General features: G+C 47.6%; 1 protein-coding gene across 4 annotated transcripts in view; it reads right to left on the bottom strand.

The window, feature by feature from the left end:
• Positions 1-819: 819 nt before the first annotated feature.
• ACSL6 (acyl-CoA synthetase long chain family member 6) overlaps positions 820-25,729 on the bottom strand; it is a 43,308-nt gene continuing 18,398 nt past the window's right edge. For 3 of the 4 annotated variants that reach the window (XM_032197188.1, XM_032197190.1, XM_032197191.1), the window contains 20 exons: positions 24,144-24,364; positions 22,414-22,528; positions 21,482-21,546; positions 21,155-21,256; positions 20,913-21,012; positions 20,211-20,389; positions 19,682-19,714; positions 18,446-18,497; positions 14,751-14,824; positions 11,891-11,968; positions 9,466-9,600; positions 8,529-8,663; positions 7,044-7,139; positions 6,233-6,305; positions 5,983-6,071; positions 5,283-5,399; positions 4,888-5,031; positions 3,975-4,076; positions 3,270-3,341; positions 820-1,141 (listed from right to left, as the gene is read on the bottom strand). In XM_032197188.1, coding sequence (XP_032053079.1) covers positions 1,001-1,141; positions 3,270-3,341; positions 3,975-4,076; positions 4,888-5,031; positions 5,283-5,399; positions 5,983-6,071; positions 6,233-6,305; positions 7,044-7,139; positions 8,529-8,663; positions 9,466-9,600; positions 11,891-11,968; positions 14,751-14,824; positions 18,446-18,497; positions 19,682-19,714; positions 20,211-20,389; positions 20,913-21,012; positions 21,155-21,256; positions 21,482-21,546; positions 22,414-22,528; positions 24,144-24,364 — 2,123 coding nt within the window. In that variant the 3' untranslated portion in view covers positions 820-1,000. Of the gene's footprint in view, positions 1,142-3,269; positions 3,342-3,974; positions 4,077-4,887; positions 5,032-5,282; positions 5,400-5,982; positions 6,072-6,232; positions 6,306-7,043; positions 7,140-8,528; positions 8,664-9,465; positions 9,601-11,756; positions 11,835-11,890; positions 11,969-14,750; positions 14,825-18,445; positions 18,498-19,681; positions 19,715-20,210; positions 20,390-20,912; positions 21,013-21,154; positions 21,257-21,481; positions 21,547-22,413; positions 22,529-24,143; positions 24,365-25,729 lie in introns of all 4 variants that reach the window. The other variant, XM_032197189.1, reaches the window with a different exon arrangement.

The following is a 25,729-nucleotide window of genomic DNA, read 5'->3' on the forward strand; positions in this document are numbered from 1 at the left end:
TGCCTGAGGATATGCTCCATCTCCATAGTGCTGTTCTGAAAGGGAGCTGGCCCGACCGGACTATGCATTATTAGCAGCATATAAAGTAATAAATTAGGGACCGAGAGCACATGGGTTAATGCAAGCTCAACTGCACTGGCTCTCGTGCAGGCTTTTTTGCTTTGCTCAGCTCCACAGAGCCAGCAGCACTCCAGCAGCCTTTGAGTCGCTGGGATGCCCACGAGGGCTGTGCTGGAGGAGGCCCTGGGGAGAAGTCAGCATGCCGTGGGTGGGCTGGGTTTGGATGGAGAGGAATAGGGGGACTTCTACCCTACTGCTTGCTAGAGTGTTCTTATAACCTCAAGGTAATACTAATCCCTTAGGTGCAGTATACTACTAGGCCTGTTAAGTACAAATACCATGAGATTTGTTCCTATTTCTATTCTGGTTGTTAGGTCATTAATGATTAAATCAAATCGATGTAATTTACGTCCTGGAAAATATAAAAACTATCACTTAATATATAAACCAATATCCAGCTTGAAGTTCCAGATCAGGGAAAATAGGCTTTCACCATCAATCACTGATAGCTTGAGGTAGACCACATTATTGAATTATGCACAATTTTAGTCTCTAACTTGTTAGGTTATATACAATCAAATATCAACAGACATACCTGAAGTTTTCCCTAGTTTAATTTGAAATATTTGTAGTTATTAATAAGATAAGTTTCCAAAATTTACTTGGTCATGGATTGAAATTGCTGTATATTTCGTGGCAACTTAGCATAATTCTTGGTAGTGCCCTACTGTGTACAGAATAAAAATTGTATCACACCTGATGAAAAAAAAAAAAAAGGGAAAAGGGAAAACATGGTTAGTGGTGAAATCCTAAAACAAAAGGCTCAAATGTAAGATTCAGATGCTTATCCGTTTCAGCTGTGTCATTCTGGCTCTGTACTTTTGAGTATTACTCTAATATTGCTACAAAGTCCATTATTCAGAAGATTCTTCCTGTGGTTTCAGATGGAGATGCTGGAATATAGCTCTTCTATTTGTTTTTTGAAGTAATCTCTCAGTTCTGGTCTCTTAGCCTTTAACGTTGGTGTCAACAAACCGTTTTGTACTGAGAACATATCAGAGTGAATGTAAATGGCTTTTACCTGGAACGAAAAAAGGGATATATTTGTAGCAGAGATCACAGGCACCACACTCTGTGAGCAAGACTTCGTACAGCGCCTTGTCCCTCCTGCATTCCTGGGACCCTTCGACAGGCCCCCAGGATTTCCCTCAAGTGCCCAGGTGGTGACACCGAATCCTGCCACCACACCTGGCCTGTTCCTGCACTGGCCTGCCCCCTGGAAGGGACACACCAAAAAACGGAGAACACAAATCTCTTTTCTGCATGAAACCAAAGCCAAAACCTGGGGAGGCAGAGCACCAGGGACAGCATTGCCACATGTGATATCATGACAGCAGCTTCACACAGCTGAAAAATGACACAAGAGAGGAGAGGGGAGGAGAAGAAACATCATGCTAAGGAACATCACCTTTCTGAAGAGCAAATCAAACTGCAAAGAAAGCAAGCACCACTGAGTTGGTCTTGCAAAATTACCATGCAGCTTTGCAGGCACAAGGAATGTGCAGGAGGATCATCTCTAAAAGAAAAGAATTGATGGTGTCCTACGGGCTAATTAAAACGATGTGAAATCTCCTGTCCCGGGCAAACAATGCCACAGGGCTGCCCTCAGTGGCTGTAGTGTCAGAGCCCACCAGGGAGCCTGCAGCGCCGGTAGGAGCCAGCTCATGGGAACAAGCAGAAAGCTGCTGCGTGGCTGGTCACAGGCCACCGAGTTCAGGCAAATTCCCCAGCCATCTGCTGCTTTGTTGATTTCCCAAACCAGGCTGTCTAGCATATTGGTAGCTTGGGAGTTGCAGGAATATAGGTTGAGGATCAGTTTTAAAATCCCTTTTATGTTATGTGATTCATTTTTTCCCCTGTAAGCTTTGTTGACCAGTGCCTTCCCCAGGGGACATCCTTCCCAAAATCAGCATTGATAAAAATCAGTGCTTCCTCCGCTTTCTGCAACCAATTTCAGAGAGTCTGCTCCCTGGAAACAGCTGGCCACAGAAGCCAGAGCTGTCCTTTCACAGCCCAAGGTCCCAGCTCAGGACCCTGGTGCTGTGGACAACGACAGAGACAAGAGAGTGGCCCTTCTATGTGTAAGGGATCCCCTCCTACAAAATCACTGGCCATATGATCTGGCTCAAGGGTGGGTTTTAAGATTACCTATTGCGACAAAGATCTAATTTTGAAGCCCTTTAGTTCTGAAGTTAATCAGATCTTAATTGTAAGAAAGATGGCAAGGCTTTCCTCACTACTTTATGAGCTGCAAAATGCTGATAGAGTAGATGGCTTGAGAATATTTCATACTGTGAATGCCACAGCAGGAGCAAACCAGACTTATTACCACAGACAAATGTGCGCTGCAAACCATGTTTATATTGAATTTCCTTTTAAAATTAATTTCTTTTTAATATAATTTCATTTTCATGTGTAACAGGGAAATTAAGAATAACAAGTTTATGTTTAATGTTGCTTCTGCTCCACTCAGATATGGTGAATTACTCATTGGAGTTACCACCCAGAAACAGACTACACAAAAGCAAAAAGCCCCTTGCTACTTATATGTATTGATTAAGATGTTCATTATTTTAACAGAAATATGTTATTTACACGTTTTTTACTGTATTTTTAATGCTATATATTTCATTATTGATTTCACATCTCTCCTTCTGAAGTGTTTGTCGCTCTTTTGCAGGAATATTTACACAAGCATCAGAAAAGGATTAGTGCACAGGCTGAAAATAAACAAAACAGCAGCATTTCCTATGGCAATTATAAAGAGAAAAAAAGGCAATTACAGCCCCATTTTCTTACGGTGGGAGAAGAATCAGAGTCCTCCAGGTATTCATCTTGGGCCCTGCCTATCAGACTGGAGGCATGACCCCATGCACCTGGGTTGGATTTTTACCTCTGCACCCACAACTTTCACTAAATTTAATTCAAATGTCAAGCATGACTGGAAGGCGAAATCATGGCATGTATATTTTTCAAGGGAACAAATTGAGCTTGTCAGTGTTAAACCTCTTTTTTTAAAAGACCTTGTATGCCAGCTACAGGAAGAATATGCAATAACACAACAAATGCTACAAATCTGTTCAACATACACAGACCAATCCATTGCCTGTCTGACCACAGTGAACAATGTATTAATTGTTTCATTTTACCTGCTCAAAGGAGTGAAGTCCGCTCTCCTTACCTAACCGTACCATGTCTTCCATTATTGCTTTCTTCAGTTCCTGGGTTAAAACATACAAATTCCCCATGAGATATCAGAAACAACCTTACATGCAGTTAATATCACTGGTCATCATTAAAAGTGTTTCTGAGGAAAGTTCAAGTGCCTTATTGACAGCACATAATTAGTGAATACTCTAATAAAGCAAGGTACAAACATTAAAACAAAGTGTGGTGACGTTAACTCTTTCCTCAGTAGGAAATGTACAGTTAGTACATCCACACAGCCAAGGGCTGAGGGGTGGATGTTAAATCTGCAATCCTACAGCCACTTGCCAGACTTAGAGGCAGAATTACTCCCCACAGACACCCATGGGGGGACACAGCAGCACCGGTGTTCGGTGCTGTGATCCGGCTCAGTGAGCCAGTATTGGAGCAAGGCTGGGATCCTTCATTAACACCTACATGAGCACAACCTCTCCTGCTGCTGTACTGTTCCCTGCTGGGCAGACACCAAGACCCCAAGGCCCACAGCACCGCGTCCCAGTCAGCCCTGCCGAGAAGATGGCTCCTCAGGGCTGGCTTCCCGTGACAGGACAGTTCGTGCTACTGCGACCACCAGTAGCAGAGACCACCTCTGACGAGGTTACACACAATGACACAAGGCCGGACTGCCAACAGATACAAAAACAAACCTTGTTTTTACAGAGCTCTGAATATGTTCCATCAAACCCTCTTTTCTTTGCCCAGCCTGGCATAACTTCGGAGTCTGGCACCACAATTCCCACCAGGAAGGCCTGCAGGTGAAAGAGAGCAGCAGTTTCAGGCAAAGGCTGAGCCACATTTAAGGCACCATGCTGAAGTGAATGCGTAAGTGGGTTGAATTTGCTGTTTATCCCTTCTTGCCCAATTACATCAGTATTTGCTGTCATGTTGTAGTGAGGTTCACTTTGGTGTCTGTGCCTTTTTCTCAGATGAAATGGTTCTCCATGAGCATTCCTGTATTTGCCAAAATTTTTTAATGCCTTCGTTTGGGTTTGTGTTCTGCTTGGGCACTAGTTAAATTACTTACATTTTTCACACATAAGTCAAAGCAGAAGATTGCCTGTGCCATTTGTACACAGGCACTTAGTGGGCCTGGGAGTCCCAAGCAAGCTGTGAGGCCAAGGGAGGCCTCACCTCTGAGGACAATCTGGAGGGATGAGTTGTGATGGTTTCAGGAGCTGTACATGTTTGTACAAATACACAAATAAACCATCGTTGCTGCATATGCAGCTGTAAGCAGTCTTGGGATGGGATCGATGAAAACATGCAGGCAGTGGTCACGGAGCAGCAGTGGTTTAGTCTTCACCTGGCTTACCAATGCTGGCATGGCAAAGGAGGGCTTTAGAGACCCAAAAGGTGACACCAAAGCTAATTTTAAGGTGTGAATTTTGGCCACAACATCCCTCAAGCTGCTTAGGGTCACACCAGCAGCTCAGCTCCAGAATTGGAGAGATGTTGAGAAGTGTGGCATGACCCACCCACGCTGTCCCCCCATTCACACCCAGCCCTCTGACTAATAATTACAAGGAACAAAAAAAGATTTTCTGAAAACCTCATTTTTACCTGCAGGCTGTCTCCATGGACATAGATCTGGGCAACAGGATCACTACGGATATAGATATTCTCTATCTTCTCTGGTGCAATATATTCTCCCTGAGCAAGTTTAAATATATGCTTTTTCCGGTCAATAATTTTAAGAGTCCCATTCTGTTAGGAGAAAAGAAAGAAATGACAGTTCCCAGAGAAGTTATTTAATCACAGAGGCTTGGTAAACAGTATGCTCTAAACAGCGCTGTTTAAATTGTCAGAAAATGCTTCACTGATGCATTGAAATTATTCTGAAAAAAAAAAATAGCTTAATCCTTTGTAAACATATATCTACTTGGAAACTTCAATACTTGAAAATTTATGTGGGATAATAAGATTGACATGAGAATGAGCAGGTGGTCAGTACGCACAGGTAACCATTTCCCAATGTCTCCAGTGTGAAGCCAGCCCTCCTGGTCCAGTGCCTCAGTCGTCTTCTCCTCATCTTTCAGATAACCCTTGAAAACATTCGGTCCTTTCACACATATCTGCAAAACAGTCAGAGTTGCTAATAAATTATTTTATTATTCTGCTGTAATTGCTGACAAGCTAAGTAGTAATTCACTGATACTGAAATATGTTAAAGGTTGATTTAATGACTGTGCTCCATGAAACTAAAATATATGGAGTTATAAAATTACCTATGGATGTTTTTCAGACTAGTGGATATACGTACTAGGGAATGAAAAAGTGATTTATTTAAAGATGATTTTCATTCATTTTGCATTTAAAACCAAAAAAAGGTATTTCAATAAATTTAATTTCTGTGCGATATTTAAAAACAAAAGTAATGTAGAAATCATAGAAATTCGGGTCCTTCTGGCTGGACTAATTAATTCAGTCTTAGCTTTTAAAGTAATCAGCCATGACATTGGCTGAAGGTACTGTTGTGGCCCTCTGCTAATGAATGCTTCACTGCTCTGTTGGTGAATTGATGTTTTCCTTCTAGGATGTAACATGCAATAAATCTGCAACCGTACACCTTGAAAAGGTAAAATGCTTCCATAACTACATTGTGACTTAGTAAGGGTTTAACTAGTGTGAATTTTATATTAAAATATGCGTTGCTACCTCTCCTTCTCCTTTGGAAGCAAAATAATTCAGCTCTTCCACATCCTTCAGTCTGATTAAGTTGCAGGGCAAAGGGGCTCCTACATGACCTGGAAATCAAAGACTGCAAGTCACTTGTCAGCTCTCTCACAGACATTTTATCAGCATTTCATTAGTAGTTGCTTGCATGGTTGTAGATACACTTGATTTTCTTGCAGGAATTGCGTCTGTGTGCAGAAATAATTTGGAAAAGGTGGAAGAAAATAGCTACCTGATGTCCAGTCACCTGGGGTGGTGAAGGTGCACCCAGCTGTGCACTCTGTTTGGCCGTAACCTTCATAGACCTGGCAAAGAAACAGGCACCTCTGAAGCAGCGCGTGTGGTTGCACCGCTGCAGAACACAGTGCTGGGAACTGTCCTGCAAACTAACCCTGCCTGCTGCAATGCACAGCAACAGCTTTAACACACAGGTGCTTTCCCTGGCCCCTACTGTATACAAAATTACCTCTACTTTGCTATTAATCACTCTTGCTGTGTAGAGCTGAAAATAGTGTGAAGACAAGTTCAGCAATTAATTTTAAAGCCAAGAAGTATGTTACTCTGAAAAAGGGAGGTGTTGGTGGGGAAAAAAAGTGTTATTTTTTCTGGGACATTTTGAAAATACACCTTTTAATGTTTTTACACTTCATTTTAGGCTCTTGAATGAGGCCTTTTAGTTGCTTGGGGCTTCCCAATCAGAGAGAAATAACGCAGAGGAGATCTGAACCGGGTTACATGGCCACCTGAAGATTACCATTCCCCATTTATATATAGAACAAACCTCATGAAGTTCCTAGCGCATGCACAGGCCTGCTTAATTGCACAGTCAACCAAATGCTGGGACAGGTGGGATGACTTGATGCTTTGTGCTGGCAGCTGCCCGCAGCGACAGCAGCGCCTGCCTGCCCAAGGCCACCGGCTGTCCCCTGCCACCGCGGGGACACCAGGCTGCTGTGGCCACAAACCCTGCTGTCACGACAGATGCTGGCAGTCCTGAGGTCCCAGCCCAGCTCCCCATCTCCCCATGGGCACCCCCGGCTCACCTGGCACCCGAGGGCTGCCCGCAGGAAGCCCAGGACGGTGGGAGAGGCAGGGGCAGCGCCGGTCACTATCATGCGGACACAGCCGCCGAGGCTCGCCTGCTCAAACACCAGAAAATGAAATCAGAAATACATCATGAATCAGGACAGATGGCAAAAAACAGGCGTATTTCTCATGCAGAGATTGCACAAAATGGCCCCACGTCTGCTCCCTCTAGAGCAGATTCAGCCGTGCTGTGGAAATGTGAACTGACCCTGAACCTTGCCTCAGGAATAAAAAGCCAGCTAAATCTTAAAAGCAGTAACTCTGCCCTTCAGGCAGAACTAATGCCGAAGACACAGCTCTTGCTCTGTCAGATCCTTCCTGTGCTGGGGGCGAGCATCCAACGCTCTCCCTTTTTAAGGGAAATGACTTTCCAATACTTGTGAAAGTTACCACACCCATTCCCATGCCAACTTTTACTTCTCCCCCCTACTCTTCATTTCCTTTTTCTTTTTCTAAGAGTAAAACGAAGCAAGCACAAGACAAAACAGCTCCTGACTGGCACGTGGGCTCCCCGGCTTCCAGAGCACCCTGTGGCCCCGCTGCCCTCAGCACCACGAGCCCTGCTCTCTGCACACTGCGGACATCTAATCCGCAGATGAAAGACACGGTCAGTTTCTGCAGTTAAAAATAAAGTGGCGTGTCTTCAGATAAGTTATCCAATTAAAAAGTGAAGTAATCAGAGCCTCCTACAGCAGTACAGCGCCTGGAAAACCTGGTTTAAAGCTATTTTATTTTATTTTAATTACCAAGGGGATGTATGGCACGCGGCAGGGCATTCTGATTTCTTTCTCCTGTTGTTAAATAAAGATTTACACGTGCATTTTTCTCTACATCCTTATTCTTGTTTTCCTAGGAAAACAAGCAGTTTTCAATATGCCCAGCTGAAACCCATCCCTAAATCCAATCATTATCTGTAGAGAATTTGCAGGGAGCTTTGGAGCCACATCCCTTCGATCAGGCACTCCTCCTCCCCCTCCTCACCACCTTCCTGAGTTTCATCCCCTCCGGGAGGACACAGGAGCTGCTGAATGCCCTCATGTCCCCCACCCCTTGGCAGGGTGTGAGAGGGGAGAAACCCTTCACCTGTGGGGCATGGGCAGAGCCCAGGTTACAGAGGAAGAGCAAAACACCCCGAGAGCAGTGCTGCTGAGTCCATCACCTGTCCAAATGCAGCCTCTGGCATCGTGCTGTGCCTTAAACACAGCTTCAGACCTCAGAACGAATATATAAGCAAAAACAGAAACGTAGCAAAAGTTAATGGAATGACAAACAGTGCTTCATTTCCTTTTTCTATTCAATTTTCACTCTGCATTTTGCCAGTGAGAAGCAATTGGCCCCAACTCGCTGCAGACAAGCAGATCACACCAACTTCAAGGAAAACCAGTCGTTACTAGAAAAAACGTCAGTTCTTTGACTTTTGACTTACTTCAGAAATTCCTTACCTGTATTTTATTAAAGAACAGCTTGTCCCACAGGCTGTCGTTTCTGATGATCCCATTTCGGACTTCTGCTTTTTTCCTCTTGGCGGCAAACTCCAGAATCCAGCGCTTCAGGGAGGTGTCTGCCTGGCTGAAGATCTGGGCGGTGGGAGGGAGAAAGCATCACAGACTCAGTGCCATCATCTCCTGCTTGTACAGTTACAGCTACACAGCTCTGCTGGTGCCAGCAGGGTACAGGGATGTCAGAAATACAGTTAAATAAGATGTCACTGTGGCTTTGCTGGGGTAGGGAAGGGGGAACCCAAACCCTGACTTTACATGCTTAACTGCGGGGGAAAGTCAGCCCAGTAGCTTGTGCTTTAAGCCCATCTTTAAAGGATAAATCTTCCGAGGAAGAAATATTCATTCCCTGCTGCTCAAACAGAGAAGACAATGACCAGACATCTTTCTAACATAGTTTTCAAAACCACCTCTTTGTTTAAAAAAAAATATCTAGATGCAGAAGCCAACCTCACATTTACGCTGCCTAAATCTTTCTCATAGTTTTGCAGGTCCCGGTTTTGAGCTGTCATTGCCACCAGAAAGATCCCAGTTCCAAAGCCTGTCGAAGGGCACGAAGCGTCTCAGTGCGTGCAGGTTTGACTGGTGTTGCCCTGCCAAGAAAACGCCTCTTCTCCAGCAGTCTGGCAACCTCAGAGAGAGCAGGGCAAGGGTCTAGCACAGAGGGGTTCCTTATAGCCACGTCTGCTCTCTGTGCCACACCACATAACACAGCCCCACAGATCGGAGCAGCTCTATCGCTTACACAGGGTAAGAAGTGTTTGCAATAAGGCAGGAACAGTATAACCTGCCAGGGAAATCCCCAGGACCGAGGGAACACTTTCAGATACGTGCTAGAGGGACATAAATGTCATTACAAGAAGAACAAAATGAAGCTCACCTTGTCGTACATCCTGTTTAACAGCCGCGGCACGACGGGGAAGATGGTGGGACGCAGAGCCTTCATGTCGTCGGATAAGAGGCGGATGTCTCCTTGGAAGAACCCAATCCGCCCCCCGTGGCAGTACACTACGGACTGTGACGGGAAGAAAAAAGACCCCGTGTAACCTCTTTGCTTGTAATTCCCGTGGTTCAGCATCCCTCCCAAACACAGAAACACCCTTCCTCAAATCCTGCTCTCCAGCATGGCAAAAATGGTGCTTTAGAAGTATATATATAAATTTTACAGACAATTTAGCACTGAATAGAAACGTACACGTAGTTCTGGGCACTTATCAGAATTTCAGCATCCACCAAATTTGCCACTGTCTGGAAAAGCAAGGAGCCGAAGCTTTGGGAAGGGGTTTTCCCTGAGGTAGGGTCAGACCCGGGTCCAGACGTCACCCCTGAAGCCTGGACCTACCCCTGCAGCTCACGGCACGAAGACTTAAGGTTGGTAAAGAAATGCATATTAAGAAACGTTGTGAAACACAGTGAGCAGCAGCAGGTTTTTAGATGTTAATACTTTAGTTTTGTTTAAACATACCGATACAGACTACGTTAGCAATACAGTGCCTGATCCTGTATCCCAGAAATAGGCGCCTGCTTCTTAAAAGGTGCTTTGCTCGCACAGATCCAGAAGTTTCATATTTGGCAAGAAAAGAGGCCACTTGTTCATCAGATGAGAAAAGAGCTGGACGGGCAGTAGAGCTGTGATAAGCCAGCTGGCAGTGGAAGGGCAGCCCTGGTAGCCAGTTACTACCTTGCTAAAACTGGAAGGATGTGGTTTGTGCACCCACTTGAGTGCGTTTAGGGATGAGCATCCCTGTCCAGCTTGGACAGGGAGTGTGTCCTCGGCCAGGCACCCACGGTGCTGGGAGCTGAGCCCAGCCCCACTGAGCTGTGTGCTATCCCACAAGGCTGGAAGATGGTGAAAGCATCAGCTCCTGCTGGAGCACTCTGCTCCCCCAGCAGCCAAAACGGCTAAACATGCCTTAAGAGACACCTAAGTTTTTCTGTGCTGCGCCCAAAAGCCTGCCACAGCAACCGGAGCGCTCTCCCTGCGTTGTCAGCCAGCGAGAGGCTCCCTGTCCGTGGGCCGAAACCACAGGAATTTCATACGTGTGATGTGGGTTTAACAGGCATCGCACTGCCAAATCGTGTGCTACACTGCGCAGGCATGTGAAGAAAAAGAAAACAAAAAGGAAAATAACATCACTGTGGGCTCACCGGGAATTGCGAGTGACTAGCAGAAAGCTTTAACAAACAGATCCAAGTTTAACTGTAAGTTCCAGGAACTAAGAATGCCAGCTAAAACCAGGGAAGCTGATATGGTCTTTGCTGTGCAGAATAATTCTGGGAACAATTTCTTAGCCCTTTTGAAAAATCTCTATATTAATGAGCTTTTTCAGGAAAGGGTAAACCTTCCTTAACCTTTGAACTGCCTGCTTTGGAGGGCTGCTCCTGTCCATCTGGCAGCATCCTGTGAAAGGAGGTGATTTCAAAGGCTTCTATTTTTTTACCCCATCAGATGACTTTTTAATAATTACATTCTTATTAGCTAGCAACGAGGTTTGCCTGAGCAGCGGTGGCATACTGACCAACTTGCCTCTTAAAATTAGGCTTTCAAGCAAAAATATGCCGGCTGCAATTCCCCAAATCTTTCATGGGCTTTCAGTTCCAATTTGCAAATGTTTTAACGTGGCAGAATGTATTATTTCTGGCACATTACTGAGAAGCGGAAGGCTCGTATTGGGATGCCTGTCTGACTAGAAAGCACGCTTCCAGCCCAGAACAGCCCTCCCTGAGAAAACACAGAGCCACTGCTCACACACTGAATCGGTTTCCAGCCCCCAGCTTTTCGGGCTGTAGGGCTGATGTGCTCCTCTCACCTGACCTGCACAGCACGCCAACCACAGCACAAATTTTCACCTGTCTTTTCAGACAGAGATGCAAGAAGGCAGCTCTGCAGGCTGGCGAAAACAATGGTGCAGAATTGGGTTTGCTCCCACGATCGCTGACCCTAGAGGGCTTTGCAAGGCTGCAGGTGACTCCTGCCCACTGTCCAGGGGCCGTTTCCCAAACCCACAGCTTGGGAAACGCTCCCGGCACTGCTCCAGCCCCGGTGTTACCACGTGGCACTTCTGGAGTACAAGCTTTTTTAGTGCTACGAGATATCTGGTTATTTAGTATTTTATTTATTTTTTTTTTTGGTGTGGAAAAAGGCGATTTCCACTGACGCTAGGACCTTACCTGTACCATTCTCTCAAACATGTGTGCTAAAGGCAAATAGGAAATGTGTACATCCTCACAAGTAGGAGACCACTGACTCTGGAAGAAAGCACAAGGAGCCCCACGAGGCCTCGTCAGTTCAGGCAGTTTCTTACCTGTATAACTCGTTCAAACATGTGAGCCAGAGGCAGGAAGGAGATGAGCACATCGTCCTGTCTCGGAAAGATCACTTTCTGCAGGTGGAGGGCATGGGAGACAGAAAGGAAAGAAACACTGACAGGAAGACAACAAGAAAGTCATAAAACGGTAAAAAGAAAAATGGCACCAGAGGAGCAAAAAGGGGAGAGATCATCGAGAGAGGAAGGGAGCAGCGCACGAAGTGAAGCGTTAAAGCCACAGCGTCAATGAGCTACGTTAGCAGGAGGAGTACAGAGCACGGAGATGGACACACAGGGCAGCGGAGAGGCTCTCCACGGCGAAGGCACGCCGTGTCCACACAGCTCGTGCTGGAAACAGGCGCTCACCCCGACAGACAGCCCGGCTGTCAGCCCTGCTGTCTGCCACGAGGTGCTCAGGCCACGCTTTGCACTCTCGGATTCGTGCAGACCTGCCGGAGCCTCCCCGAAATCAGCAGGGCTCCGTGGACGCATCATTTTTCCAGAGCCCGTCAGAGATTCCCAGCATTATTTCAGTCAAAGAGAAAAGATTTCTCCTCCCCCCCCCCCCCTTAGGTTAATCATTGATTTGAGGCAGGGTATGTTGGATCACTTAGCTGCAGAAATTAACGATTTCTGTTAGTGTTTCTCATCATTTTATCGATTCGAATGCGATTTTAAGTGCATTATCACTGCCCCACAGACGGGTGCAGCAGGGAAAAGGAAGGCAAAAAAGTTATGCAAAAAAAATACGTAACCAAAGACTTCGGTTTGCCAAGGTTTTAATACTGTCTCTGAGGCTGGACTTAGCAGTGGCCCCAAGAGCCTTACTCGGTCCATGCCCCGAAGGAAAGCAAGCTGTCTGCCTGCATTTCCAAGGCTAAGGCTTGCCACAACATTATGGATTAGAAAAACTGAAAGCTTCATTACCCACTGACTTGCACCAAGGCCAGTGGTTAGTGGAAAATGGGTATAAAAGCTTTGGGCTCCTGGTATTGGCAGTTTATACCCACTTTGCATCTCCACTGCTGTGACGGAATCGGTACTCCGTGGCCTGGGACACGGCGGTGGACGGAGGAGCACCACGTCCTTCCTCGGGAGATGTTTTACTGGGGTTAAATCTGGGCAAGTCAGCTTTGGGCACGCTCTCCCGACCATTACCTAGTGAAGTCAAACAGGATTGACCACCCGGGTGTTTTCAGCATCCCGATTCTTATGTGTCAATCTGATCTGCAGATCTATTTATATATTATTCCAAATTGGCCTCGTTTTCTGCACGCGCCGTAACGTAAAACCATTAGCATCACTAGCTACGCTGCTCTTTTCACACTGCTTTCAGTGCCCAGACAATAAATGGCTTGTTTTGAAACTGGAGCAAAACGCTGCCATTTGCTAATATTTCACAGTTGGCACAGCTGTCCAGTTAAACAGATAAAATGAAAACAGCTTCTTGGCTTTTGAGAGTAATGTTGTAATAAAGCTCTAAGTTCACGTATTTTTTTCCGTTTATGGAAATCACTGCACTAAGGAAAACTGTCACAGAAGTATGTAAGCCCCTCAGCTTTCGGTATCTGTATTTCACTACCTGATGGTGCTGTCAAGTGTTTTGCACTTTGCTTGACTTTATTGCCGCAGTCAGACATTGCCCTTCCCGTGCAGGTTGGCTGCGGGCATTTGCACCGTGGCCAGCAGTGCCCTGGTGCCCGAAGCTTTGGGTTGACAGCCACACACACCAGACTTACGTCTGAATCTGATCCCTTGGAGATTAATCAAAGAATCCCACTGCCGTCACTGAACACTGAATCCATCCCTGTGGGCCAGTCCTGGAAGACGCCACGTTCCCTCAGCTCCCTGCAAAGTGGTTATCTTCCAAAATAAACGCTCCTGCCCTTTGAGTCTCAGAGACATCCAGGCATCAGCTTCCCTTTGCGGGTCTCGCTGCCTCTGAAGCCAGAAAAGCTCCGCACCACGAACCCTGAGGGCTCGCTGTGGTGAACACAGTGACATTTCCTACGGCAAGTTACCGGAGTCACCTCCCTACAAGCGCTCGAACAGGGGAGCTCAGAGGGGTTTCATGTCATGTGTCCAAGTTTCTTTACAATGGTGGCCTGGAAATCTCAGAAAACTTGAGGATTGAGATAATAAGGCTGCAGTATCTCCAGCACCAACCATAAAACAAACAAGGGATTTGCTGTAATAAATTGTGCATCCCATGTGTATGCTGCTGCTTTACAGAATTGCCCATTTACTATGAAAAACTAGATTATTTGTATTTGATAAGCGCAAGCTGCATAAAATTCTTTATATGCTTTGCTAAAGCAAATGTGCTTCCTATACTATTTCTAAACAGAACTTTACATGTTGCATGAACCATATTATACATCTATTTGACCACTGCTGTGTTTTTTTTTTTTCTTTTTAAATGTATATCCAAAACTAAAGTATACTTTAATATTAAATTGACCATTCTGTTAAAAATAAATAAATAAATATTTAAGTTCCCATATACATACACACTTAACATGCAGAAAGCTTTCAAATAAAGGTTGGGATGTTGCACAGGCATCCCCAGGAGTGGGCACTACTCTCTCAGGCACCAGTCACAGCTGTGCAGGAATTGCAGGAGCCAGCATTGCTCCTCTGCAGCACTTTGCACCCTGCAGCCCCAGGGAGCCCGTTCTGGTAGCATGGGGATGTAATGCCCACCAGCACTGAAAACTCAGACCTCCTCCCACTGCTGTGAATTTGGCCCCGAGTAAGAGAAATCTGGGCTGTTATCCAGAGGGGCACATCCCCAGCCCTTGCAGGGACACCGATCAACCCCATACTCCCCACACATTCTCTATGTCAGGGTATTCACCTCCGTCACTTTCAAAAAGCCTGAAAAATCGGCCACCACGTTCCCATGAGTCAGCATAGCACCTTTGGGGTTTCCTGAAAGGAAATAGAGAGGGTGATTTTAAAAGCCAGCAGGTCATTTCCAAAAGCTTTAAAAATAAAATAAAATAAAATAAAATAAATTGTTAAAATGTTAATTTTAAATGGATTTTAAAACCTGTGTAATTTTCAGTCATTCATGTGCAGTAATATTTACCAAAGACACTTATTGCAATGTTCAGAAATTAGTAAAATACTGCAAACACACTATAACATGAATATTTTTCTGTGGGAGACACTGAACAAGGGTTTCTACCAGAAGCGAGGTGCACACACGAGGCAGGGCTCCATCCACAACGCCCTGCCCGAAGCGCTGCGTCCTCCTGTCCCAGCACTGTCACTTTGCATCACCCTCAAAGGGTTTATTTCAGAAAAGAAGGTGTAGCTCAGCTTAAATAACGATTACAGAATCACCCTCCCCCTGCAGCGTGTTTTTAAGCAGATTGCTTTAATTTGATCACGCTGCTGCAGCGCTGCACCGGGTGGAGGCAGAGCGAGGAGCTTCAGCTGCAGGCACCCTGCGTGGCCCCGGTACGGTGCGCACAGGGACACGTGCCAGGAGCTTCGTGATGCTGCTAATGACGGATGCAGCAGCCTCAAAAAACTGTAAGTCAGCCAGATTTTGAGGCTTCTGGCAGTGCTGAGCCCTGTGCCCTGCAGCCTCGCTGACACTGCTTCACTCCTGGCACTCCAATGGTTAAATAAAGACCCAAGTGAAAATAATGATTACTGCACACGTTTATTGCAGGGCGTTTTGAACACAACACAGTTTACAAAAAAAATCCGTACTCGGTGTTCCAAGTGCCTTTGAATAACTCAGTCCCAGATCCTTACAGCTGAACGCAGTGCACAGGAGGCTGTTTGGTCTCGCGTACATCCGTCTTCCTCCAACGCTCCCAGGAGGAGCTGGAGCTGGCATCTCTGCCAACAGCTCCCGCCCCAGCGCCTTGCACACAGGCTCACCAGGTTGAGATTTGAGGCACTTATTTTCACAGCTAGGTGCAAATCCAGCCACTTTTTTTCCAGCCCTCAAAGCTCGAGCCAAGGCCCGTTGTTTGCACATGCATGCTGACCACCCAGAAATTGCTCGTGGTGTTCTGGCTGCATCTGGCCACGGGTGCTTGCTCAGCCTCAGTGGGTGCGAGCATCTCTTTGCCTGCAGGCACGCTCAGCGCTGCTGTGGGAATTTCTCTGGCTTTGCTAATGGGATATCACAAACTGCAACTCTGTCAGCTCGGCCGTCCTGCGCCCTGACACAGCTCCACAGGCTCCTTGGGAGGTTCCTTGGGTGCTTTGAGACCCCGGGCTCTTCATCAGGAGAAATCCAGAGCAGACCGTGCTGCCACCAGGGAGGGGAAACCTTCAGGGCCGGAGGATTCCTGTGAATTTTCACCCTCTTTAGTTCCTCTGGCTGTTTAGGAGTTAAAGGAATAAGTGCCCCTTGCCACGAGCCGTTTCCCAGAATGACCACTTCTGGAAGAAAAGACTTCATGGCACTGCTTGTTCTTTCTTAAAAGTCCATGCCACATCTCTGACACTGCTCTTAAGCTTGAGTTTCCTCATAAAGACACAGCTTGTCCAGCCTGCGATGGAAACGGGAGCACGGCGATCCCGGTCGGGTAATGGTCGGTATGGCAGCTTCTCTTTATCTCAGTGCCAAGCTGCTTTGTCAATTTGACAATGAAGAAACTTTTTCCACATTACTAAATGGGTCTTTCCAATAGCACCTCCAGCGCTGTCTCGGTGCTGTGCTCCATCAGTATGTCAGGACACAGGCACCTTCCACCCCCAGGGACCCTCCACTGCCAGGCTGTGCAGCTGGGAAGCATTTTTTATCCAACCAGTTACAGAAGAGTCCTTGTGGAAATGGCTTTTGTGGAGCTGCTGGCATGCAAAATTATATCCTGATGTTTTGGGGGCATCTGTGCACCTTTGGTCTGTCTGTGAGTGCCGATGATTTCTTGGTGCAACAATGAGAGTCCACCTCGTGCTCCCAATCTCTCCCTTGTCCTTGTGGAGGCAAGTGGGCAGCTGAGCCTAGCAATGAAAGAAAAGCATGTGTTCAAATCCACTTCTGGTGCTTTTTTTCTTTTCTTTTCTTGACAAACAGCTAAAATTGCTCCCAACTCCACAATTTCCACGTTAAAAACTCTACAGCAAAGATTGGTTTCACATCACATGAGTATACTTGGAACCCTTCAGAACAGAAAAAGCCCTTGGGAACATGTTTCTTGGAATAAAATTCTAAATCTGGTCATTAGAAATATCCTAGCATGGTCTATACAAAAGCCAGGCATTTTACAACCAAAACAGAGCATGGAAAATGGGTCAGAGCATTGATACAAGGCCTGGAAAAAAAAAACAAAAAACAGAAACAGAAGGTGATGTGCAAAGCACGGGGATGGAGTGGTGCTTCACGAAGCTTCCCATTGCTCTGGGAGAGTTTAGTCTGCAGATGGCACACAAACTGGGCTTTGGGTGGGAGAAAGCGAAGGGACTCCCTGGCTGTCCTATTTCTGTAACATCAGACATGGTGCCAGGAAATGTAAAAAGCCAGAAACTGGCCCATGACTGCACTGCAAACAAATAAATAAGTAAATAAATAAATAAAATTAAAAAAGCTTTTCTAATTAGAATAAAGTCTAACTTAGAAAATAAAATATCAATAAAAAGATGCAATTTGTACAAGTAATTCAACTGGACTTTAACATCAGCCCTCTCTCGTTAGGTTCCCACCACCAAGGCTGAGCAGTCAGGCTCCTTTCACACCGTGCACTGCATTGTGTGGCCCGAAATGCACAGATCTCAAAAGCCCTCCAAGTAAAACGATGTACGAAGGCAAAAGCAAACACAGCTTTTTAACACAAACTGAGCAGCAAGGGGTTGTACTTGATAAAAGCCACTTACCTGACTGCAATATTGATCTTGTCCCAGAGGCGGGTGATGTTTCGGGCTCTGCAGGTGTCAAACAGCACCTCCTGCCTCCTAAACCAGCGGGGCCAAATCCAGGTGCTCTGCAGCAGCACCAAGCGCTGGGCAGTCCTGAGAGCCCAGGAGAACCTGGAAGAGGTGCTCCAGAGGTCCCCAGAGCCTGGTCTTCCCCTGCAGGGAAGGGAAACGCTCTCCCAAGCGCTCACGCCTCGTGTATCTGAGCTCTGCTGTCTCTTTGTCTGCCTGTGTAACTTGTTGGTGGATGGCAGAGAGTTTGATTTCCACGTCTGCCCCGAGCAGGAGAACGACCTGCTCGTCCTCTGCCAGGACATCAGGGCTTGGCCGGGGACGCCGGTGAAAAACAGAAAGCTCTGGACAAGCATTTCTCTTTTTAAACATCTGCAGAAGATAAATATCCTCCAGCCAAGGGCCTCGTATCTGCATTGCAAAACAGGAGGCAGAAACGTGGGCAGATTTCCAGACAACCGCAAAATCGTACTGCCCAAGTGTGTGTCAGGGGATTCCAGCTGCAATCTACAGAAATGTAGGCATACCCAGATGCTAAAATACACACAGATATCATTGTCGTGTCAGTACAGCAGCACGTTTGCACATATTGATGTGGTATTAATAACAAATCCGATAATCTATTCCACTATTTCATGAATAAAATGCCCGTTCCTTTACCTGTAGTGCCACTAGTAAAACAGACAATTGATAGATCTTCTGGTCGAGGAGGCTAGGAACATGAGGAAAAAAAAAGAAAATCACATCAATCAAATGCACAAGGGGTAGAATGTTGTCACTGTATAAACATAAAGATCAAACCAATTATACTTCAGCTCTGCTATAAAATGCTTTCCTTGCCCTTGGCAAATCTCTTTTATCAGGTGTCTTCACTTGACGCAGACCCTATTCCTCCCTGATGATCTGCTCCAGCTGCATTAAGGTTGTGCTTTAGCGTAACAAGGCTTTGATGGAAGGTTTGCACCTCAGAACACGCCCCAACACTTCCTAGTGCAAAAATTCCACCTCCTTAAAAAGCTGAGGTATCTGTATTGTATCTGATATCAGTAAGAGTATTTGTTAGAAATATGGCCACACAGGAGACAGTAACAGTGTTTGCTATTCCTAGGGTTTTGATATCAGCCATAACTGATATTTCAGCATTTTGAAAATGTGCATTTCTTTCTTTTTTTTATTTTTTTTTTTCTACTTGTGATTGTCTAGCCACAATCTCCACCCTGCCACCAGCATTTTTAAAGGCACTGTCAGTACCCGTGGGTGTCTGGGAAAATTTAGTTCACTGATGTCCAGATAAATTCTGGAAAAGTGTGGTTAACCACAAGAGGGGACAACTAGCTGAAGCTGCTGGTGGCTCACATTCCCATTAGCATCGTTCTCAGCACCACGGTGTGTGCCATTTTGGGTCACCAATGATAAAATAAATGGCCTGAAAATTAGAAGCCTCTTCTGAAAGCTTTGTAAGAGTATGAGCACCCTTGGTGAAAATATCAATGCAGTTTTCCAAAAAGAAAGTATTGCCAAATATTTGAGTGAAAGCCTGCCACACAGCCAGTGCTACAAACACGTCCCACTGGCGCCACTGGGGTAAGGCAGCGGAATTAGCGTGGCTTAACACTGGCATTTAATTACTGTCCTGCTAACACGTTCAGCAAGGATGAATTATCTCATTTAAGAGTCCCAGGCGGAGCGTATGAAGCAAACACCGCACATCTCCAGTGCACAGCACTGCCAGCTCCTGAGCTCCCCGGCTGCCTCTGCACAGGGGGGGGTTGTGGCACGCTGCCCTGACCCACACACGCCTGCTTCTGCCCAGAGCAGCTCGTCCCTCGTTAGTGAAACGAGTTTGACACAGCCAGCTGCAATCCTGAGTGGGAAAGCCAGCGTGACAGCACTCACCACAGGCGCATGTCGACTCTCCCGGCCGCAATCCTGAAAGAGATTAAAGTAACACAAATGATTTCCACTACCATTCATGTGGTGTAACCCACTTGCTAATAATCTGCAAACCACTAAGGGAGAGCAGGAGCCAGAGCAGAAATCTTTGCGGCTAGCACTTAGGTCATCCTTTGTGTCCTAAGCTAACTGCAAAGGTATCCCTGGATTCACGCAGGGCTTGGGCTGGTTGAGCTGGAGCCAGGCTGTTTCATAAGAAGCGTGAGGACATAAGCCTACAAGGAGGAGGACTCTGTCTCAACCAGGCTCAAAGAGCAGCTGACGTCTTATTTGAGCAGGGAAGTTTAAAACATTGGCTCTCCTGTCAATAAGGGATAATACTACGGGGAACTGCACTGAGCCACGCATCAATATCAACAGCCATGAGCCCCAGAGGCTGAACCTGCCATGCAGTTCACAAGTACCAGCATTTTTTACTGCCTCTTTGCAGAAAATACAAAGTGTATGGAAAGGAGGGGGACAGCAGCCTTACCTCCACCTCCTGCATGGTCTGGATGCGGACCCCACAGCGCCTTCCCCTCTCCAACAACTCCTTCTCAAATGGGTCCATCAGGATGATGGAGCTGAGACCCGGAGTTTCTCTCCTCTCCACGTGGTCGAGGAGCGTTCTGGCTTTTTCAGGTTTGTCACAAATGACTGTGGAAATGTCAGCTGGAAGGAAAGCAGCCAAACAAGTTGTTTTCAGTAAATCTTTTTTTAACACAAGACTGGCTGCTCGCTCATAGCTAACATCATGTCAGCGCTGGTACTCACTTTGGGTTCATATCAGAGCTCCTAGACTATACCATATTTCTCTTAGAAAGCCACTGCAATTTTAGCTAGCATAAATCAACACTGAAGCTGTAGCTGACACCAAGGAGTAGTCTGGGATTCAGCTCAAAATGCCAAAATTACACACCATGTGGGCTAGGAAATCTAGGAGGCAAAACGTGAGGAAGTGCAGCAGTGGGGAGCCCTGCAGCAATTCCCCCCACAGCTGAGCACGACCAGGCATGGAAAATACGGGGGGTGGCCCTGACTTGGTGTTGGGTCACAGTGGCCCCCAAAAAACCTCTCCAAGTGACTTTAAGACACTTGGTGAGTGAAACCACCCATCTTTCGGGAAGCAGAAGGAAACTGACCATTCCAAGCAACAAAGCTGTTTCTGAGAAGATTATGTTGATTTTGTTTTTACCTGTGTTGACGATGTAACGAATGGCTCCGGGACCCAAGGTGTCATAGAGGGGAACCACCACCATGGAGTAGGTGTAGCAAGCCAGCTCAGAAATGATCCACTGCCAGGGGACATCAAAGCACAGAGGTGAGAAGGGGGAGGTGGGAACAGATTTAACACACTTGAGAGCGAGCTTCAGACATAAAGCAAGCTCACAAGGCAGGAACATTAGCAAGGCAGCATCAAGTTAAAATAAATCTCACCTCTGGGCGATTTTGAGCAAAGACCCCAATGAACTGCTTGGTGCATGGCTTGCAGCCCTGCTGCAGCAGCCCCGAGCCCAGAGCTTCTGCTCTTTCAGCCACCTGGAAGTCGGAGAGAAAAAGGTCCACAAAAAAGCAGAACACAAGCAGCAGCAATTAAAGAGAAGACTTAGCTGTGTGGGCAGGCTCTCCCATTACTTCATCGGCTATCTAAAAACCCGATTTTTCACTTTATTGCTAGCCTAGGATGCCTGTTCACCCATTCCTTTGCAGGAAGGGCGAGAGCACCAGGGGATGGGGCTCTGGGGGGGCTCACTTCCAGCTCACCTCTCTGTATGACAGCCACTGGTACGGCTGCTTGGGCTTCCTGAACCCCAGGCAGGGGCCGTTTTCTGCAAGACACAACCAGAGACAGCAGAGTTAGGGGGCAGAGCTGGGAGCTGGTGCCCGGTGTCATGGGGCTGCAGCAGAGCCCTGGGAAAACAAAGCCGTCAGTACCAGGGTGGGACGAAGCTCACAGCGAGCACCATCAGCCCAAATGCCAGCTCCTGAAGCTTTCCTTGCCTTTTGATATCAATGCTTCAAAATGAAAACTGCTATTTTTAACACAGCCACTTGGGAGAAGGGCAAGACAGTACACGGCACTATGTGACAGGAGTACTTGAGGAGTTTAGTTCATCTGCTGACTACTTGCCTGCACAAAAACCCACCCCTCCGTGCACCTACTGGGCTCCTGATCTACCTCTGTCTCGTGGGGTGGAATATTTGTGTTCCGCTGAGGCTTTTGGTGGTACCAGAAATAATAACCTGGTAACAACACCGGTGTGTTCAGCAAGGCGGGATCGCGCAAGCAGCAGACACGAGCAGACACAGATCCCTAATGATTACTCAGTTATTCAGTAATCAGTAGAAGAGACACTGAAGCTCTTTGGGCACCTAGGGCCAGGTAAGTGCTGCGGCTCTCCTGGCCCAGCTCCCATGGATAAAAGTGCTGCAAAAGGCAGGGGGAAGCGTGGCAGGGAGGAGCAAACCTGCACCGAGACTCTAACCTCTTTTGGCCTCCAACACTCTCCATGGGCCTCCCCCAATTTTCCCCCTTCCTGCACTGTTTGGGCTTTAAAAACATTCTTGGCCTCCCACATTTTGGGCCTCTGAAGTCTTTCAGTGACCAAAACATTGGGGCCTCATACTCTCATTAGGTCTCTACACTTTTGGGGCCTCCCACATGCTCTGAGCCTCCCCACAACCGTGCTTCTCACCAGAGATGCTGAATCCCCTCCTGAAGACCTCGTACATGGTCCTGGCATCGTCGTAGTAGTGCGTCAGCAGCTGCGGGCTGTCCCCGATCACCGACCGGCGCGCCCCGTCCAGGCCCTGCGTGACAGACGACATGGCACCACGACACGACATGGCACCACGACATGGCACAGCCCTCAGCACCGCCTGGTGCTGCCTCTATGTCCACTGCTGTGTTCCTGTCCTGGCACCCGAGGGTGCCAGAGGGGTGTGATGTGAACCACAGCACCCATGTAACGTGGGGAGCCGTGTCACAGGGATGAGCGCTTGTCCTTGCTTGTTGGCAGAAGAGGTGGCTGGTATTCCCCAAAGAGATCCAAGGAGGAGTTCTAAATCTCCAGATAACACGGGGAAAATAAAATAAAATAAAATAAAATAAAATAAAATAAAATAAAATAAAATAAAATAAAATAAAATAAAATAAAATAAAATAAAATAAAATAAAATAAAATAAAATAAAATAAAATAAAATAAAATAAAATAAAATAAAATAAAATAAAATAAAATGCTGGCCTCAAATTATGCTGGATGGAGCTGGGACGTTTGGGCTGGTGAGGATGATGGAGTGGGGACACCCTGGGGGGAGCGATCGCTCCGGGCTCTGCAGGTCCCCAGAACCACAGGCACCTTGTCAAGGACATCCAGACCAAAAGGAAGGACATAAAGCAAGCTCAGGCCACCAGGAGATAACGACAGGAAGATAAAAGCAGGGCTGACGCCACAGGCAGCCAGATAAGGAGGGAAAAGACAAGGAGCAGTTCCTAGTGGCTCTCCCAGAGGTGGGGTAGGACGGGCAAACAGATGCCACCATCGCTGTCACACAGCAATTGAACAGTGCTGCGAGTCAGAAGGGAGGCTCGGTAAAGCCCCATCCACAAGGGGAAATTTTCTGAGAAAATCTAAATTCCTCCCACCCTTTTAAAAAGTTGTTGGAATTAAAGACAGTCAGGTTTCACAGGGGGCACAGGAGAAGACTTTGAATTCTTGCCTTAGAGTTTCAGATATGAATTTAAGTTGAAACGATTTTCAGAAATATTTCTCCTCCTGAAAACGGAGCAGCTTCATTAAACTTTAAGGCCTCTTAAAAGCCTGAAAATTAATAACTCCTCAGCCTCACCCATGGATCTGGGTATATTTTCTTATCATTGCAGAACTAGCAGCAGCCTGAACCAGGATGAGGAGCTGACCGAGAGGTCTTAATGCTGTTGCAGGGACAAGGGGTTGTGGATGTGTCCCTGTAAATGTGCTGCTGTAATTTTCAATCATTGGAGGTAAAGCAAAGTCAAGATCAAAATGTTACTGAAAATCCAAGCGAATAAATTAATGGGCTGGATTCTAGTTTTTCACTTTACAGAAGAAGGTGAATTAAGGAGTGAAATAATCCTTGGCCCAGTGCACCATGTGGTTGATTACAAGGTGAGGCTGGAGAGCTAAAAATGAATAAAAGCACCTCCCAGCACCCTCTGTGGTCCCTGGTGGAGGCTGGAGGCACCTCTGGGTGCCTCTGGCCCAGCCCCACTCCCCCAGCACGTGTCCAGGTGGCTGCTGGAGACCCTAAGGAGGAGACCCCGGCACCCCTCTGGGTACCATGCCGGGGCTCCATCACCCACAGAGCACAGAAATGCTGCCTGGACGTCCCCCCCTTGCAAACCCCGGGTGAAATCCAGCCTCCCCCGTGCCACCCCAGCCTCACCTCGACCTCCTCCGACTGCATCCGCAGGTCGCAGGGCGGCTTCACGGCCTTGGGCCGGCTGGCGAACCAGTAGGCCACGACAGCCGCAAAGGCACCGATGCCCACCAGCGCCGTGGTGGGCAGGTTGCGGAAAAACTGGCTGAGGTCATCGAATTCGGGGAGCCGCAGGCTCCGCAGGATTTCCTGAGCTTGCATCTTCTCCACGAGCGACACGGCAAACTCTGCAAGAGCCAAGAGGGGAGCCTCTTCAGCCACTGTCAATGCACTGCTCTGCCGCCTTGCGGGGCTGCCCGCCGGAAAATAATTAATGTGAGGAGAACAGCGTCCATGGAAGAGGTGCAAGAGGAGAGGGAACATCCCTGAGAGATCCCTAAAGGACACCCGAGCACTGGCAGCACAGCCACGCAGTTATATGCATCAGGGTGCTGAGCTGAGCCCTGGGATCTGGCTAGGAGCACAGCGGGGAAGCCGAGCACTCCTGCTCAGGACATTGGGGTTGGGCCATGCGGTGCCATCTCCAGCCCATGGCACACGTGGAGCAGGGCACAGCCAGCACGGCTCGGAGCACAAAACACTGCGCAGACATGCTCCCAAGCACCGCTTTTTCTTTGTTTATGCCAGCTTCGCGTTCTCAGCTTCGAGCTCCTTATGGTTTACGTCAGGCTAAATTATAGGTGATTCGAGCCAAAGAGAGTTTCACAGCGTCGTTTCAAAGTTTCTTGGAAAAAAAAAACCACCCGGGAGTGCCGGCTGGGGATAAGGGAGCGCCGGGTATCAGGCTGGGCGCAGGCATGGCCGGGTCCCACCCTGCACCACCCTGGCTGCTCCGCGGGGACTGGGGGGCCCATGCCAGAGCCCCCCTTGGGCACAGCCCTGGCACGGAGAGGATCACACCTCAACTGGTGGCAGGCAGGCGAGGGGACAAGTTTTGGGGCACAGGACGGCAGCACTTGATCCCCAGCTCTCTCCCTTTGTACCTGCCCGCGTGGCTTTGCTGCGGGTACGAGGAGGGCGGCTTGGCCAGGCGAGGCCGTGCTCCAGGGACTGGTGGTGGGGTGCTGGGTGAACACGAGGCATTTTAAAGAACTTGTATGTGCAGTAACAGCCCTGTATCAGCTCCCTGCCAGGGAGCCTGTAGCAACTGCCAGCCCTGCGAGAGACAAGCCAAGCAGATGCTGCAAGGAAGGAGGGGGGGAATCCAAACAGTTAAGGTTTCCTGTTAAGCCCCACGGTGCTATTTATGACTCTACCAGCAGTCAAGATCTTAAAGAAAAAGCTTTTCTGCCACAGGAGCCCGGGCAGCCCCTTCCCCTCGCCCTCTGGTCTCGCTCCAGCTCACAGAGGCACCGAGTGATGAATGGAGGGGCTTCGCCCCCACGGGGCCCGGGGCCCCCCGCACAAAAGCACCACTGACGTTAACACAAACCAGCTTTTTTCCTCCTGGGAACAGTGTCTGGGACATGCTGAAGGTCAGGACTACCCGCTCGCAGCCCTTCCCCGTATTCATGCAGAGCGAGCTCCGGAGGCTGCCTTGTGCCAGCTCACAAATGGCCCCCCCTGCACCGGGCTGTGGGGGAAGTTTTCAA

Source organism: Aythya fuligula, chromosome 14 (assembly GCF_009819795.1).
Source record: "Aythya fuligula isolate bAytFul2 chromosome 14, bAytFul2.pri, whole genome shotgun sequence".
In the NCBI taxonomy this organism is placed as follows: domain Eukaryota; kingdom Metazoa; phylum Chordata; class Aves; order Anseriformes; family Anatidae; genus Aythya; species Aythya fuligula.